Here is a 14,454-nt window from a genome sequence, read left to right on the forward strand (position 1 = left end):
ATAACCCATCAGCAAAATCATGGTATCAAAATCAACAAATCAAACACTCCCCTCACTCTCCTCCTTCCTCCTCGACTCCCTCCCCTTCTCCGACCAGGGGAAATGAAACACAGGAACAAGAAAGAAACTATTACTATCGTCCGCGATGCCCGCAAGTGCAACATACCAAGCCATAAACGCACCCAGCAGCGCAAACAACCCACCCGCCTTGATAATCTTCGCGTTGGGCACCTCCGGCGCTGTGCGGTGGATATACCCGACCGCTAGGAGAAGGAGGGCGATATCAACGGCTGCGAAGAGGGCGCAGAAGACGTAGGTTGATTTGAGCGTGCAGAGCCAGAGGAGGAAGGTGAAGATGAACCAGCCCTGTATGTATTTCATTCCAAATTAGTCTTGGTTGGGGAGGTATGGGAGTGGGGAGGTGGGGGCAGTACAGTACCATTAGGAATAACCCGAATGCGTCATAGAACATTGACAGGCTGCCATTATTGGCTGCTTTGTAGGCGCCCTGGATGTCGAATCCGCCGGGGATGAAGACTATGGATAGGGAGATCCAGAAGCCGCCGTAGGAGGAGAGCGCGGTTGCGCCGAAGGTGTTCCCGGCGGCCATTTCCCTGGTTTATTTGGTTAGTGGTTATGGTTGGGTGGATGGGAGAATTGAGTTTCTGGGTTGGAGGTATGTACGTACCACATGCCCGCGAGAAGCTGGACAAGACCCCCGTATGCGAACGCAGGCCCGACGATGATGTTGGGAGTGGCAATTCCCAACGTCTGCATGTTGATGCAGCCCAGAAGGAATGTCGTGAGCGCAAACCCGCATAGGCCTAACGGTGCGGGATTGGCCATCTTGCGGCGCTTCTGGGGCTTCCATAGACCCGGTTGAAGTTCGCCTGCGAAGGCGGGATAGGTGGTTCCTGCCGTGTTGACGTGGGCGAGGGGCCCGAAGTCGAAGTGGAAGGAGTCATTGGGAGTTGCTGTAGAGGTGTTTGTTCTCACGAGGGTTGGTTCGGTGGTTGGGGGTTTCTCTTGGGAACTGGGGGTGGAAGACATTGATGTTGAGGGGAAGATGGAGAGGTTGTCTGAAGGCATTCTGTCTTCATTGAGATGGTGAAGAATTGGAAGATAGGGGCTTATACTACTGGGGTCTTTGCTATTTAGCTAAATAGAAGAAGGAATATAGTATCTCCAAGCCAGGGGGCTGTTCGATCGTCTTCCCCAAGCGGGGGATCGACGGGTAATATCTGGATCGCACATGGCGGCCTGGGGAATTGAGCTTGATCTTCGATCTAATTGAGTGATGATGCTCGCTGAAGAGATGGAATCTCAAAATTGGGACGAGATTGATATCATTACTTAAATGCAATGGATGGATGCGCCAGTGGAAATCCGGGGAGGTGCTGGGGCAGTGGAGAGCCTGTGCGGAGAAGCTGTCCGTAGGTGGCCAGGATCAGCGTCATAGATGGAAGGGGAGTGCGAATCAGAGAAGTTCTCAGTCACTGTTACGGTCAACCCCGAGGGGGATTAGGCTTTGCTGAATCGATAGTAAATGTAACCATGCACATGACCATCGTGCCTTGACGGTGTCCAATAGAATCGCTCGTGGCTGCTGGTAGGACCAAGTCTTCAGGACGGAGACAAGTGAAGCCGGGGCAGGAACCAAAGAGGCGGAGGATCACGGATGCTGACATTCTTCAACTACCGAGCCTGTAGTGGCCGGGCGTGGCCGGATAGCGTAACTGCCGCCCCGGGCAGGATCGGGTCTGACCCCAACCGACTCCCCGGAGCGGAGGAACAATGTACCATGCATCGGCAAGGAGGTGACCATGGGAGCACAGCAGCAAAATTGGACTGATTCGTAGATGGGACGATGATGTGGCCAGACTTGGGAAGTCTATTCATTGTTGCGGCCAATTGATTCTTACGTGTGCAATTGGCCCTTGGTTGAAGGTGCCAGGTTGCGCAGAAAGCATTCATGCCTGAGGCATATATTTTCCTAACAACAATGGTCGCACAATCTATTAGTACAGGCTTGATTATGAGACATGAGACTTTCGATGGAAAATACTATCCTATAGTAATTAAGTAGATCAAAGAATGACTTTGTATTTTAGTTGGCTATTTTTGCGTATTGGAAAGGCCTTTTGCAATTCATGGTGTTCAGCGTCTCTGGTAGCACCAAAGTATAGGGCATAGAAATATATATCTAAACCACCAGGACAAACTGATTGCCAACAACGACCGATTTTCGACAGTTGTATTTTGACATTCGTCAAAAGATTCATCGTTTAGAACAGATTTAGCTAACAAGAGAGTGAAACAAAATGACCAGTATTGATTTATTGACTGATAGAATTGCAAGCAAGAACCCATGATGAGGGCTTCCGCAATGAGACGTCTCCATGTCTGTATAGCTTCCAAAAACCGAAACCCGTACAAGTAACTCTCACCTATAGAGGATCCCAACTGGCAGAAGCCTACTGATTGATTCCAACAGAACAAGTAAATTTTGTTTCATGCTCAATGGTTCGCCTCTGATATGGGTTGCCAACAAGTGTCCACGACTACACGGTTCCCCGAGGAACGTTGAACCAGGACGAACCACATGCTGGACCCTCCGACTGCAGGGACTGCACCAATAGACAGTTAGCCAGGAACGGGCCGTGCTAATACCGGGGAAAGACTAATCGAACAGCGTGCAGAGCCCAGTCTAGACCGTATTAAGTCCAGTTGGTGCCTCAGGCGATGATAACAGGTAGCCAAGAGACTATTAGGTGGGCTGACTACTGCAACTATGACCTAGCCTGGTCCCTGCCGCAGACGTATCAAGTATACAAGGTTTGGGAATGTCCGGGGAAGGAATCGGGACGGTCCTGGTGCCCACTCCCGGGGATTTGTTTGTCCCTTGACGGGATCCGCTTGTCAAGGCCGGATGGCAATTGTGGTCTTGGAGCTTTGACGACGTGGAAAGTTCCTCGGATGCCTCTTGCGGCTAGCCAGGGGAGAAGAGTCTATCCTTTGTGTCTATTTCTGGTGTACTGGTCAGTTTCCGGTCCACACCACTAAGGCTGGTTCGCACGTGGCTAGGCTACTTGGTGCATAGATCGCAGGCGGAATGCGCGCCAATGAGGTTTGACTCATTGAGTCAGGCTAGCTCAACGTGTGGAAGGTTGGGTTGGCAGTTGGCGTGAACTATACCGGAGCCCTCGCGTGGAAAACAGGTCTGACACTGTCTACTGCTGTACAAATGCTGTTCAACTCGGCTTGGAAGGCGCCAGATTGTTGAAAACAACGTTGACTAGGCACTATGCTGGTATAGTCACATATGGTCTGATGTGTAAAAGAAGTGCCCGTCACGGCAGTAGATGGTTGATTCTACCGGTAGCTCATCCGCAATACCCAACTCGACGGAAGAGTGAATCAGAGTCGGCAGCGATGCCGTGTTGAGAGGGAAGAGGGTAGATCCACTCCCCCGGCTTACAATCATACGACATCCAGGGGTAGCCGTGGTTAATCACCACCTCGGATACTGCCCTACAGTGCAGCGTGGTCGACCTGGGGTCATTCTTCCCGGGGCATCGGTATGCCGCCCCGCTTGTCAATCCCGAGATTAAGGATGGCACGTGCCCAACGGCAACGGGGTCCTGCTCGGATGCCGGTCTCATATCGGCTTCGAGGCCGGAAAGGGTCAGCGCCAATTAGAGCCCGTCAAAAAGTAAAGGCGTACACACCGCTGTCCTCTTTGGGGAAGAGCGCAGGTTTTTGTTTTTCCCCCCGGCAGTCACCCCGCCCCCGCCCCCGGATTGCCAGCCGTCGACTTGCCGGCAGAATTATGAGCAGCATAGAGGGATTGCCAGGACATTGATCGTGACAGGTTCTTCTGTATTCACTATGAGAGCTAAAGCCCCGATAGAAATGAAGTACCTTGTGTGTTTGTTTATGACGGTATGTAAGAGGCCAATTAAATTGGGGAGAGATCGAAGAGCTGACAAAAGGCTCAGCTACTTCCCAAAGTAGGATTACTACTTGAAACATCTTGATTGGTCCACACGATGAGGATGCTGTGCATAGAACCCCTACTTCAGAAGTATAATCAGCCCATTGCCAACAAGGCTGTTGGTCGGTAGGTGAATGGCAGGGCGGAAAAACAGTTCGTCGAGGAGGCGTCAGTCCGGATAGGAAGGCGGAGAGCTGGGGAAGGCAGGGAGCACTTACCCGCGGGTAAGAGCAACCCCGGGATCACCGCGCAGCAATGCAGTTTGATATCAAAATCAATTATCGATTCTGATATGCAGGTAATCTTGCTAATTCGGCAAGGCACATTCAACCTGCCGTCGTTCGGCTGTTCCCACTACGAACTGCGAAAACTGAACCATCGCATCATGCAACCCATCAGATCCGTCGGCATGTGGCAACGGTAACTTTGGGTGTCTGGTACCGTCGCACTGTCCCCACACGGAGTTGTAGCCGATCGATTTGCCGTCGCTCGCCGTTCTATCCAGACTTGCCACGACCAAATTCATCGTGTATATAGACCCTCCAGACCTCGCTGAATTTTTGTCTCCGATCATTCTACATCTCACTCCTCTCTCAACCTTTACCTTCTACCTTTCTCCTCTTTATACCACACATACACACACAGACAACATGTCTACCAACCGCCGCTTCGACCCTAACTTCACTCCCTATGTGGTCAACTCTATGGGACCCAAGACCCCCGAGCGTGCTCGTGTGGTCCTTGGCGCCCTGATCAGACACATCCACGACTTCGCTCGTGAGGTTGAGCTTACCTCCGCTGAGTGGATGCTTGGTGTCGAGTTCATCAACTCCATCGGAAAGATCAGCACTCCCATCCGTAACGAGTGCCACCGTATCTGCGATGTCATCGGTCTGGAATCGTAAGTCCAACCACACAACAACAGCGGTCGCACCAGACTCAAAGCTAATTGTTATCTCCCCACAGCCTTGTCGATGAGATCGCCAACAAGATCGTCACTGAGGACGGTGTTTCCCCCACCTCCAACGTCATTCTAGGCCCCTTCTGGTCTCCCAACGCTCCCTTCCGTGAGCTCGGCGACAGCATCATTCAGGACCCCAACCCCAACGGAAAGGTCACCTTCATGCACGGTGTTCTGAAGGACATGGAGACTGGTGCTCCCATCGTCGGTGCCGTTCTTGACATCTGGCAAGCCTCCGCCAACGGCCAGTACGACTTCCAGGACCCCAACCAGACCGAGAACAACCTTCGCGGCAAGTTCCGCTCCAACGAGAAGGGCGAGTTCTGGTGGTACTGCTACCACCCCACTCCTTACTCTCTCCCCACCGACGGTCCCGCCGGTGTTCTCCTCAACCTCATGGACCGCTCTCCCATGCGTCCTGCCCACATTCACCTGATGATCACCCACCCCGACTACGCCACCGTCATCAACCAGATCTACCCCTCCGACGACCCTCATCTCGACATCGACTCCGTCTTCGCCGTCAAGGACGATCTGGTTGTCGACTTCAAGCCCAAGACCGATGACCCCAAGGCCCAGCTCGACCTGGAGTACAACGTCACCATGGCTCTGAAGAAGCACCACCCCAACCCCAACTCCGCTCCCCCGGTCTCCTCCTTCGAGCGGTTCAACAAGGCCAGCAAGACCCAGGAGAAGCTGTAAAAAAAATCACAGAAACACATGCCATGATTTGGTGATACGAAGCATTTGATGTACATAGTTTTGCATTTGTCGAACTTTCAGCGATGACCCTTGGACATACTGTTTGAATACAGATTTTTTTCATACCCTTCACACATGGAACTTCTAGCGCCGTCGTAGTTAGTAGACCCACATATGCCTTCGACTGCACTTCGAGAAGATCATAGCACCTGCATAAGCATACTGGGTCCAGTGCGGGGTCCCCAGGCCAAGCCTCCGCAAATCGGATCCTAGTCAATGTCATCGTCCCACGTAGTGGTAGTAAGTACTAAGTATCCAGATTGGGTGCATCCCGTGGACCGAACCCCTGCATTAGTAGTAGTCACTCATTACCCACAAAAGTCACATCAAAATTAAATATAAGAATATGGCTTTATGCACATCGCTCAGTTCATGATTTATGACGGTGCCGGATTATTACGTGGCAAATAACGGAAGTACGGAACTACTCGTTTCACTACGGAGTATCAATAGCAATCCGAAGCAGGCCGTCCAAAGCAATCACTACGTGGTTGGATGTGTCTGTATATTGTGGCTGAAGACTGGACTTCCCTGTTGCAATTATATTATAAAACTTGCATCCTTGGAGTAGTGGAGAAATTGATAGATGTAGTTTCGTCTGCGTCAACGGGGGGGGGGGGGGGGGGTATTACGCCATGAAATGGAAATGGCACGTCTGAGCCCATAGCTCTCCCCTCGCATACTAAATAGACCTCTTTAGAAAACATACCAAAACAAGAAGACAGATCATATCTTCTGTTGTTGCGCTCGAAGCGACTATCATGCATCCGCGGATTGATCAGACCGAGAGGCATTGTGTTATGCTCGCCGAGAAGGTGTATTGCATCGTATCCACATTTTCAGCTCACGCCATTATTTTGCAGTAACATATGACTCACAGTAAGGGTAAGCCGTTCACAATCTTCGATCAATCAATTGTTCAAACATACAGTCTAGGCCAGTGCAATAGGCGCATAGACTTCGAATGATTCACACAAGTGCTTGTCGTGGGCTTCCTGGTGATTATGCCTGCCGTTTCAACCCGAGATCAGCCAGGATGTGCCATCCGATACCCGTCGATAGCGGTATGTCATCTGGGTTGGCATTGCAGTTCAACTAGTTGTACCTGGATTCGAATGCACTGACGTGTGTAGAGCCCGGTTGGTTTGAACAAGGAAAAATAGTCTTGAGAACATCTTGTCGTGTGAGCACACCTATTTCTTACTGTATCTCTCACGAATTGCTGGAGTGATAGTGTGGGCGGTATGAGCAAATTCCGCATCGACCCAGTCTGCCCATTCCCAGTCGATCCAGTCGTCAAATTCAAGCTTCATACCCTTCTTCCATCGCAGAATAGGAGAAATATACTGCCCGAGGAAAAACTCTCTACCGGCAAGTAGCGGCTCATCCAGCTTTCGGCCGAAGAGAGCGCCAGCAAAGTCCAGAAATACAAGGTTGCATTGCCGGCGCGAGCCCGGTGGAACCATCATGACATTCCTGGGACTCAAGTCGGTAAGTAGTATATCGCGTCTATAGGACTCGGACTCAAATTCTATCACGGATTTCATGATTTGCTGACGATCCCGTTGGGGGAAATTGCTTGGGCCGGCTTGTAGCATCGATTTTCCAGGGATATGCTCAATCAAAATCAGACGGACAGTCCGTGAACACATTTCATTTGTCTCCGCGTCATCACCAATATCTTGACAATTGATATCGGTAGAATAAGACCCATAAAAGCGGGGTATCAGGTCCCCTTGGAGATCGGAGAGCACTCGATACGTTTGTGCCTCATGGGTGTAATGCTTGTCCACGCAAAGAAATGGATTGAAATAACCGCCGTGATCATCGAGGTAGAGCGGATCATACACCTTAGCAACCAAGTCCCTTGTCCCCTGAATCGTCTCGGTGTTGGACTCTGGATTCAGGACGCGGACATTAAAGACTTGTGCACTATGTCCGTCACCGACTCTTATAGGGTCCAAAGACCTCGAGGTCGACAGTATGTTGCCCAAGATCCCCTGGTAGCGGAGGATATTTGCAGCATCGAGCCACAGGACGAAGTGTTGCTCTTTCTTCTCTCCCATCGTCGGAGTTGCGACATCCATCTAGGGTCACTGGTGTGGGCGCTGGTGTAGCATGTGATCGCGCACTGAATCTCCACCCCTTAGTATAGGGAATTGGAGGCTTGACGAGATCACTTTCAAAGTAGTCCATGTTTATTGAAGAAGCAGAACTTATTAGGAAGAAGGGAATACAGGAATTATGGACCACTGAATTCTGTCACAGCCGTGACAGGATTGGGCTATATGTAATGGTGAAATTGGTTTCCTCCTGGCGACAAGGGGAACTTCTGATGCGGTCGGTGCAGGAATTTATCCGCCTCCGAAGATGCCCTGTTGCCACTTGTATGTACGTAGTGGTTGAAACTGATGTTTATTTATATGGCAGACTCCTAGAGAAAGTCATGTTCATGCTTTAAATATAATTGTTCTTCTACCGCGCCTGGTATTGCTTGAAGACTCCCAACCAGTAGGACTTTCCCATTTCGTAAGATGTTTGCGATGTCACTGACTTATTAGGGTTGTTTAAATTCCCATCATTCTTTAAACTACGTGATTATTGAGTACTGAACCATTTACCCAGATGAGACAAGAGTAATATCAATGAGTAAATCACATTCACATTCACATTCACATTTCCATAACTCCACCAACATATCTGCATACAGAACCATGCTACTCCATCCACAGCCATCAAAAAAACCAACTCCGATGCTTCCTCCAATCCTGCCTCGTGGCCTCCCTCAAATCATCCACATTGATCAGATCCACTCCCTCCCGCACCAACACATGCCAAACATGGTTCCGCAAACCCCGCGGCCAGCTTGGGGTTCCCCAGTACCGCACCTTCAAGCCCCGCGCGTGCGCAGCTTCAACCTGTTTCCGAACCAGCTCCAGCTGTCCCTGCGAGAAGCGGTTGCGGGATAGACTGCCAATAGTCTTGCGGAAGTCGACAGAGGCATAGTAGCTATTCTTGTACGAGTAGGTAGGATCTGCTTCTGGATTTGGACGATCGGATTGTTCGGTACTGGGTGGGAGGAGGGCGAGCTGGTCTAGCGGGGCGTCGTAGAAGATGTCCCGGTATGTTTGGTTCGATGTGATGCGATCGAAGGGCGCATCGCCTGTAGCGACGACTGTGAGGGGCCGGGTGATGACGTCTGTGCCGTTGAAATATGTGAGGTAGTCACTGTCACGGAGGGGTTGGAGCTGCTCCATCACCATGGACCAGGTGGCCTCCGGCTGCTCCTTGAAATCGATGAGCAGGACAAGGGTCTGTGATGGGTCGCTGGAGAATACCCCGGCGCGGAAGCTGCCGGGATGGTGCGCGGGCTCGAGTTGGCTCGACCGGGTGTTGTGCTTCTGGAGCAGGTCCAGAAGAGGATTGAGGTACAGGCTACGGAGAGTGACCTCGTGGTGCAGTGTGAAGGGGGTATGTCCGACCAGCAGCTCGTCGTTGGATGGCCAGACGTCGGCTTCAACACCGATGCAGCCCGCGGTAAGGGCCGAATGGAGCGGTACGTCGCGCCAGTAGTCATTGTGTGAGTGGCATCGCACGGGGACGACACCGTGGGTGGTCCAATGCGAGAATATGGATGGGCGACCGGCAGGGAAGACCCAGGCGTCGAGACGGGCATCAAGATCGTCTGGAAAGAGGTATACTAAGCCAGACCAAAAGAGAGAGGCGATTTTGAGGAGGCCGCTAGATGAGATTAGCGAGCGACCATTGATGCAGGTGACAAGCAACACTCACAGCACGATCACGGCGCCCCAGAACGGGCGCTTTACGAATCTGCAAAGCATGGCTCTTCGGGAGTACGGATGAATATGACAATATAAATGACGGAATTTCCACAAACTACATAGACTGCGCAGCCTGCTGCGATGTACTCGAGTGATGGTTCGCCGTCGCCGACGTTTAGGACCAAGATTGGTCAGAGGTAGAGCTTCGAAGCTGCTCTCATCCTGATCGGATTCTACCTCAGGAACCATCTCCAAAGGAGAGTGTTTAGCGAAAACGCGAGAAGAGGACGGCTCTCCTTCCTCAGGTTGATCGCGTGAGACTTCATATGCCATATTTGCGATGCACTCTCGTCGACACGGACCGATGCCGCAAGAGGTGCAGCGAAAACTTCACGAGCGATCGGGCAAAATCCGGGGTCTTCGGCAGAAAAGAGGGGACTAGGCAGCAGCAGACTCTCAAAAGTGGCGCAGCAGCGACCAGTCCATTCAGCGTTCATCAGTTGCCTTCAAGGTTGGCACTAGCTGGACGGTGCCAGCCAGCCAGACTGTCTGGCCTTGGTTAGCCAAGAACTTAGCGAAAAGCTTGTCCGGGTCAAGCTTGCATGTCCGGCTAATTTTAGTCGGGCCCCAACACATGATGTGTGCCTCACCGTGGATTTCCATTTGTGCATTGCCAGAAGTTCAATATATGCTCTGGAATATCTCTATTTTGAAGTATCTGCCTATTGCTGAACCAACTACGGTCCTAATTATCCAGGATTGGAGTTCGTAAATGTTATCAACCACTCAATGCCAAAACTGTCATCGAAACAACAATCCACAGATTTCCTATCTATAGCCTTTGTTTTAAATATAACCCATAAGAACATAATAGTTATCATGTACTTTTTGAGGATTAAGACAGCGGGAATCAAGAGAACCCCAACGATCTATTATATGGCATGACAGAACCCAAAGGCTTACTTGACCCCCAACGCTACGAGCACCAATTTCTTGCCCTGAAATTGCAAACAGAGATGAGCATGTCCAATATTTCAGTTCAAAACCCGAGCGAGGCACACCAAGTTCGCTATAGGCTATGCATGTGCTCTTGTGCGCACAATACTCAACTTTGCGGGTATCAAAGAAGTGAAGCCAGAAGATTGCTCATAGGTATTCTGATTGTTGAAAGACAAGGAGATAAGCAAATATTCATCCTTATATTTACATGCTTCGTGATATCCATTTTCGTTCAGTTATTTTCGATACCCATGAAGGTCCCTTTCTACCCGACGTTGCCATCCCGCTCATCCATGACATTATTAACCTCCCCCAAAGCAAGATCTACGAGATTAATTCCTAATATTTAGTACAATAATCTTCTGATCTGCCATCATAGAGCTCCAGTCGAAGATAAATCACTCCTAGCAGTCTACCACATCCAAAGTCATACTCCAAACACCCCACCGAGCCACTAACGTAATTCCTGGCCGCATCGGCCACCCGCCCGCGCCGGCCACCCAGTACACCGCCCAACGCGTTTCTACAAGCAACCACTATTTCTATCAAAGGCTGTGAATTAGCAATGAGTAGTACAATGATTTTAGGGCAGTGTGCTAGGGGCTCGGGCAGGTTGCCGATGCGGCCGGGAGTTATTTTGAGTAGCGAACAATTAATCAATCACCCCAATAAAGAGAAATGCCTCCAATTACAAATCCAACTTGTGTTTCCCAAGTGAAAACCCCCCGATCGCACATCGAATACAATCCCATAGAAAGCGAAGAAAACTGCGAAACGCCGACCGACCCACCCCTCATTCGGCGTTTCCTCTGGATCCATTATCCTTGCTCGGCGTTCGGCGTTGTGCCCGGACTGGGGGGTTCAACTCAAACGCCGAAACGCCGAAAGCCACCGGCAAGTGAAAACGCCGATGAAAGCCGAGTCGGGGGGGTTTCGGGGGTTCAACGTTCGGAGGGTTCTATCATCAAGGGGATTTAAGTCGGGGGCTTTTATATTTAATTCGGGGTCCAATCTTCGGGAGGTTAAGTCGCGAGGTCTTTCTATCCAATTAGGGGGCTTGATTCGGAGGGATTTTCTATCTACGATTGGGGGATTCAGTCTTCGGGGGGTTAAGTTAGTGGCTTTCTATTCGATCAGGGGATTACCAATTGAGGGGATTCAATTCGGAGGCTTTTCTATATCATTCGGCGAATAGATCTCCGAGGGTTAAAGTCGGAGGGTTTCTCTACTTTATTCGGGGGTTCAAGTCAGAGGGGTTTCTAATTACTTTAGGGGGTTCAGTTGGCGGCTTAAATCAAGAGGCTTTTATAGTAAATTCAAGGCCTTGATTCGGAGGCCTTTTTTTTTATTTGATTGGGGGGTTAATTTCGGAGGTCTTCTCCATAAATCGGAGGTTCAGTCATTGGGGGGTTTTGTCGGAGGCTTTTCTATTCAATGCGCGGGTTCAAATTTCGGTTGGTTAAATCGGGAGGTTTCTCTATTCAATTCGGGAGTTCAATCTTTGGGGGTTAAGTGGGGAGGTTCTTCTATATGATTAGGGATCTAAACTTAGCTTAAATCGGAGGCTATTTTTCAATTCGGGCATTCAATCTTCGGGTTGTTAAGTCGGGAGGTTTCTCTATTTAATCAGAAGGTTTACATATGAGGAGGTTGAATTCGGAGGCTTTTCTATCTAATCAGAGCCTTCAAATCGGTGGGTTTCTCGTTTATCTTGGGGTTCAATCTTCGGGATGATTAAGTCGGGAGGTTTCTATTGAATTCGGGGCTTCAATTTTCGGGTGGTTACGTCTGAGGCTTTCTCTTTGATCAAGGGGTTCAAGTCGGTGGCTTTTCAGTATAATTCGGAGGTTCAATCTCCGGGGGGTTAAGTCGGGAGGTTTTTCTACTTAATTAGAAATTTTATAATTGACTCAGTTTAATTCAGATACTTTTCTATCTGTTTTAAGAGTTCAATTTCGAGGGCCTCATGTCGGGGGTTTCAATTTCGGGTGGTTTAAATCGGGTGGTTTTTCTATTTAATATTCGGGGGTTCAGTCAGTCGGGGGCTTTTCTATCTAATTCGGAGGATCCAATCGTGAGGTTTTCCTAGTATTTGATTCGGGGCCTTACTTCGGAAACTCTTCTGGTCAATTCGGGGGGTAGAGTCGGGGGGTTCTTTTATATAATTAGTAATCCAATCTTAAGGTGGCCCAATTCGGAGGCTTTTCCCCTCAATCCGGGGGTTCAATCTTCGTGGGTTAAGCCGGGGGCTTAATTCGGGAGCTTTTCTATGATATCGGGGGTTCAAGTCGGATGGTTTTCTAATCGATTCGGGGTATCTTGCCCTGATAAAATGATAAGGAGAGTCCGATATTGTTCGGACAGTTTGCATCACGCTACAGAGTCCGAATTTATCCGAATAATCGAAAGATAACAATGCAGCTTAACAACGTTAATGTCCGAACCCCCGACTAAACGCCCTCTTTGCCACATCCCTATACAACCCCCACCTATCAATCAATCACCCCCTCTTCGTCAGAATGCCCGCAACATACGGCATCGGGGTACTCTCAAACCAGCTCTCCAACTCAGCCGACTCCCACCCACCATCCTGATCCGCAGCATGCTTCAACGCCGAGGTGGTATCCCGATTCATGCAGCAATTTCCCAAATACCAACTCCAGCCCATGAAGCCATAAAAGGCCTGGAACGCTCTCGCGATCACGGACCCCTTCGGCGTCCGCCACGGGTTAACTACATGCTCGACAACGAGCATTTTCCCGCCTGGTCGGAGGAGATTGTACAAGTCCTGGACGGTGCGGTGCATATCGGGGACTGAACATAACACGCGCACGCAGACGATGGTGTCGAATACGCCTTCTCTAGTCGTGGATAGGGTTTCGAGGATGGACGGCACGTCTGAAGCGTCCGTCTTGAGAAGGCCCTGTCTTTGAAGAGCGGGGATAAGGTCTGCGGATTCTACGCCGCACGGGAGGATGTTGTATTTATCCTCGAGACCTTGGGAGGTGGCGCTGGCGCGCAGTTCAGCGTGCAAGCCGTGACAGGGCTCCGCGCCGTAGATGGCCTTGATGGCTGGGGAGCGGAGGAGGGGCATTTGAGTACCTGTGCCTGGGCCGACGTCGAGGACGGTGCCCGAGGCGCGGGCGAGGAGGGGTGGGATTAGGTCTGAGGAGCGGATGATTTGGTCTGGGGGTTGGGTGGGTGGTGGTGATGCTGGGGCGTTTGCTTGGAGGTATGCTGGGGAGAGTTAGAGGTTTGGTTCCTCCCGGAGAGGAGTAAAGTAGTGCACTAACTGCTGAAAGCTACCCAGAATTTGCCGAATGCTTCATCACGCACTCTGCTCTGGTGGAGAAGAGGAGCGAGGATTTGTCCTTTGCAGAAGACGGTCTCGAGGTTGACCTTGACATAGTCTGTTCAGTATGTTAGATATTCGTCGCTTGACTTGCAGGGCAGTGGCACGAGTGACAGCAATATTCATCGCCAACAGTGTCACACATACAGCGCAGGGCCCAGACTAGAAGATAGCCAGGCTCAATGAGAGCATTGATCCATTCTCTCGTCGTCAGGTCCTTGGCAGCCATGTTGACCCGCTTCAAACAAGTATCAGGCTTTCAATGGATGTCTGCAGGGCCACGGCTGACAAGTGTGAGAAGCAGCAGGTGGCTTGACTGGGGGATACTAAATAAATACTTCTAGACCTTATCATTTCTACCGGCGCGGAAAAACCTCTGCGGGGAACCAAATCCTCCTGCGGAGACTGGGGGTGCTGAGTCACCGTGAGATTTGATTGGCCCATCAGCCCAGCTGACTGGTACATGCCATGGTTGATAAGGCGTGCTCGTGTACTCGTATGACACACGGGTGGCTTCCGCTGGTCCAGAGATGTTGAATGACATTGTGTTTCATTGCATCGGTGCTATAGTATATAGGCTACATGTAAGCCATCACTCAAGCTC

General features: G+C 50.5%; 5 protein-coding genes across 5 annotated transcripts; 1 reads left to right on the forward strand and 4 right to left on the reverse strand.

Moving 5' to 3' along the window:
• Positions 1 to 39: 39 nt before the first annotated feature.
• AKAW2_10165A (acetate uptake transporter family protein) lies at positions 40 to 1,089 on the reverse strand (the record flags this gene model as incomplete). Its single annotated transcript, XM_041684157.1, has 3 exons — positions 40 to 366; positions 440 to 614; positions 689 to 1,089. The coding sequence occupies 3 exons, from the start codon at positions 1,087 to 1,089 to the stop codon at positions 40 to 42; spliced, it is 903 nt and encodes a 300-aa protein (XP_041536885.1).
• Positions 1,090 to 4,644: 3,555 nt separating this feature from the next.
• On the forward strand, positions 4,645 to 5,657 carry AKAW2_10166S (putative catechol dioxygenase; the record flags this gene model as incomplete). Its single annotated transcript, XM_041684168.1, has 2 exons — positions 4,645 to 4,895; positions 4,961 to 5,657. 2 exons carry the CDS (start codon positions 4,645 to 4,647, stop codon positions 5,655 to 5,657), a joined length of 948 nt encoding a protein of 315 aa, XP_041536886.1.
• A 1,253-nt stretch (positions 5,658 to 6,910) lies between these two features.
• AKAW2_10167A (uncharacterized protein) lies at positions 6,911 to 7,804 on the reverse strand (the record flags this gene model as incomplete). Its single annotated transcript, XM_041684179.1, has 1 exon — positions 6,911 to 7,804. The coding sequence occupies one exon, from the start codon at positions 7,802 to 7,804 to the stop codon at positions 6,911 to 6,913; it is 894 nt and encodes a 297-aa protein (XP_041536887.1).
• Positions 7,805 to 8,452: 648 nt separating this feature from the next.
• Positions 8,453 to 9,832, reverse strand: AIM6_1 (altered inheritance of mitochondria protein 6; the record flags this gene model as incomplete). The annotated part of the gene is made up of 2 exons (XM_041684190.1): positions 8,453 to 9,458; positions 9,510 to 9,832. The coding sequence occupies 2 exons, from the start codon at positions 9,830 to 9,832 to the stop codon at positions 8,453 to 8,455; spliced, it is 1,329 nt and encodes a 442-aa protein (XP_041536888.1).
• A 3,166-nt stretch (positions 9,833 to 12,998) lies between these two features.
• AKAW2_10169A (class I SAM-dependent methyltransferase) lies at positions 12,999 to 14,079 on the reverse strand (the record flags this gene model as incomplete). Its single annotated transcript, XM_041684201.1, has 3 exons — positions 12,999 to 13,735; positions 13,792 to 13,908; positions 13,998 to 14,079. The coding sequence occupies 3 exons, from the start codon at positions 14,077 to 14,079 to the stop codon at positions 12,999 to 13,001; spliced, it is 936 nt and encodes a 311-aa protein (XP_041536889.1).
• Positions 14,080 to 14,454: the final 375 nt, after the last annotated feature.

This window comes from Aspergillus luchuensis, chromosome 1, assembly GCF_016861625.1.
Source record: "Aspergillus luchuensis IFO 4308 DNA, chromosome 1, nearly complete sequence".
NCBI lineage: Eukaryota > Fungi > Ascomycota > Eurotiomycetes > Eurotiales > Aspergillaceae > Aspergillus > Aspergillus luchuensis.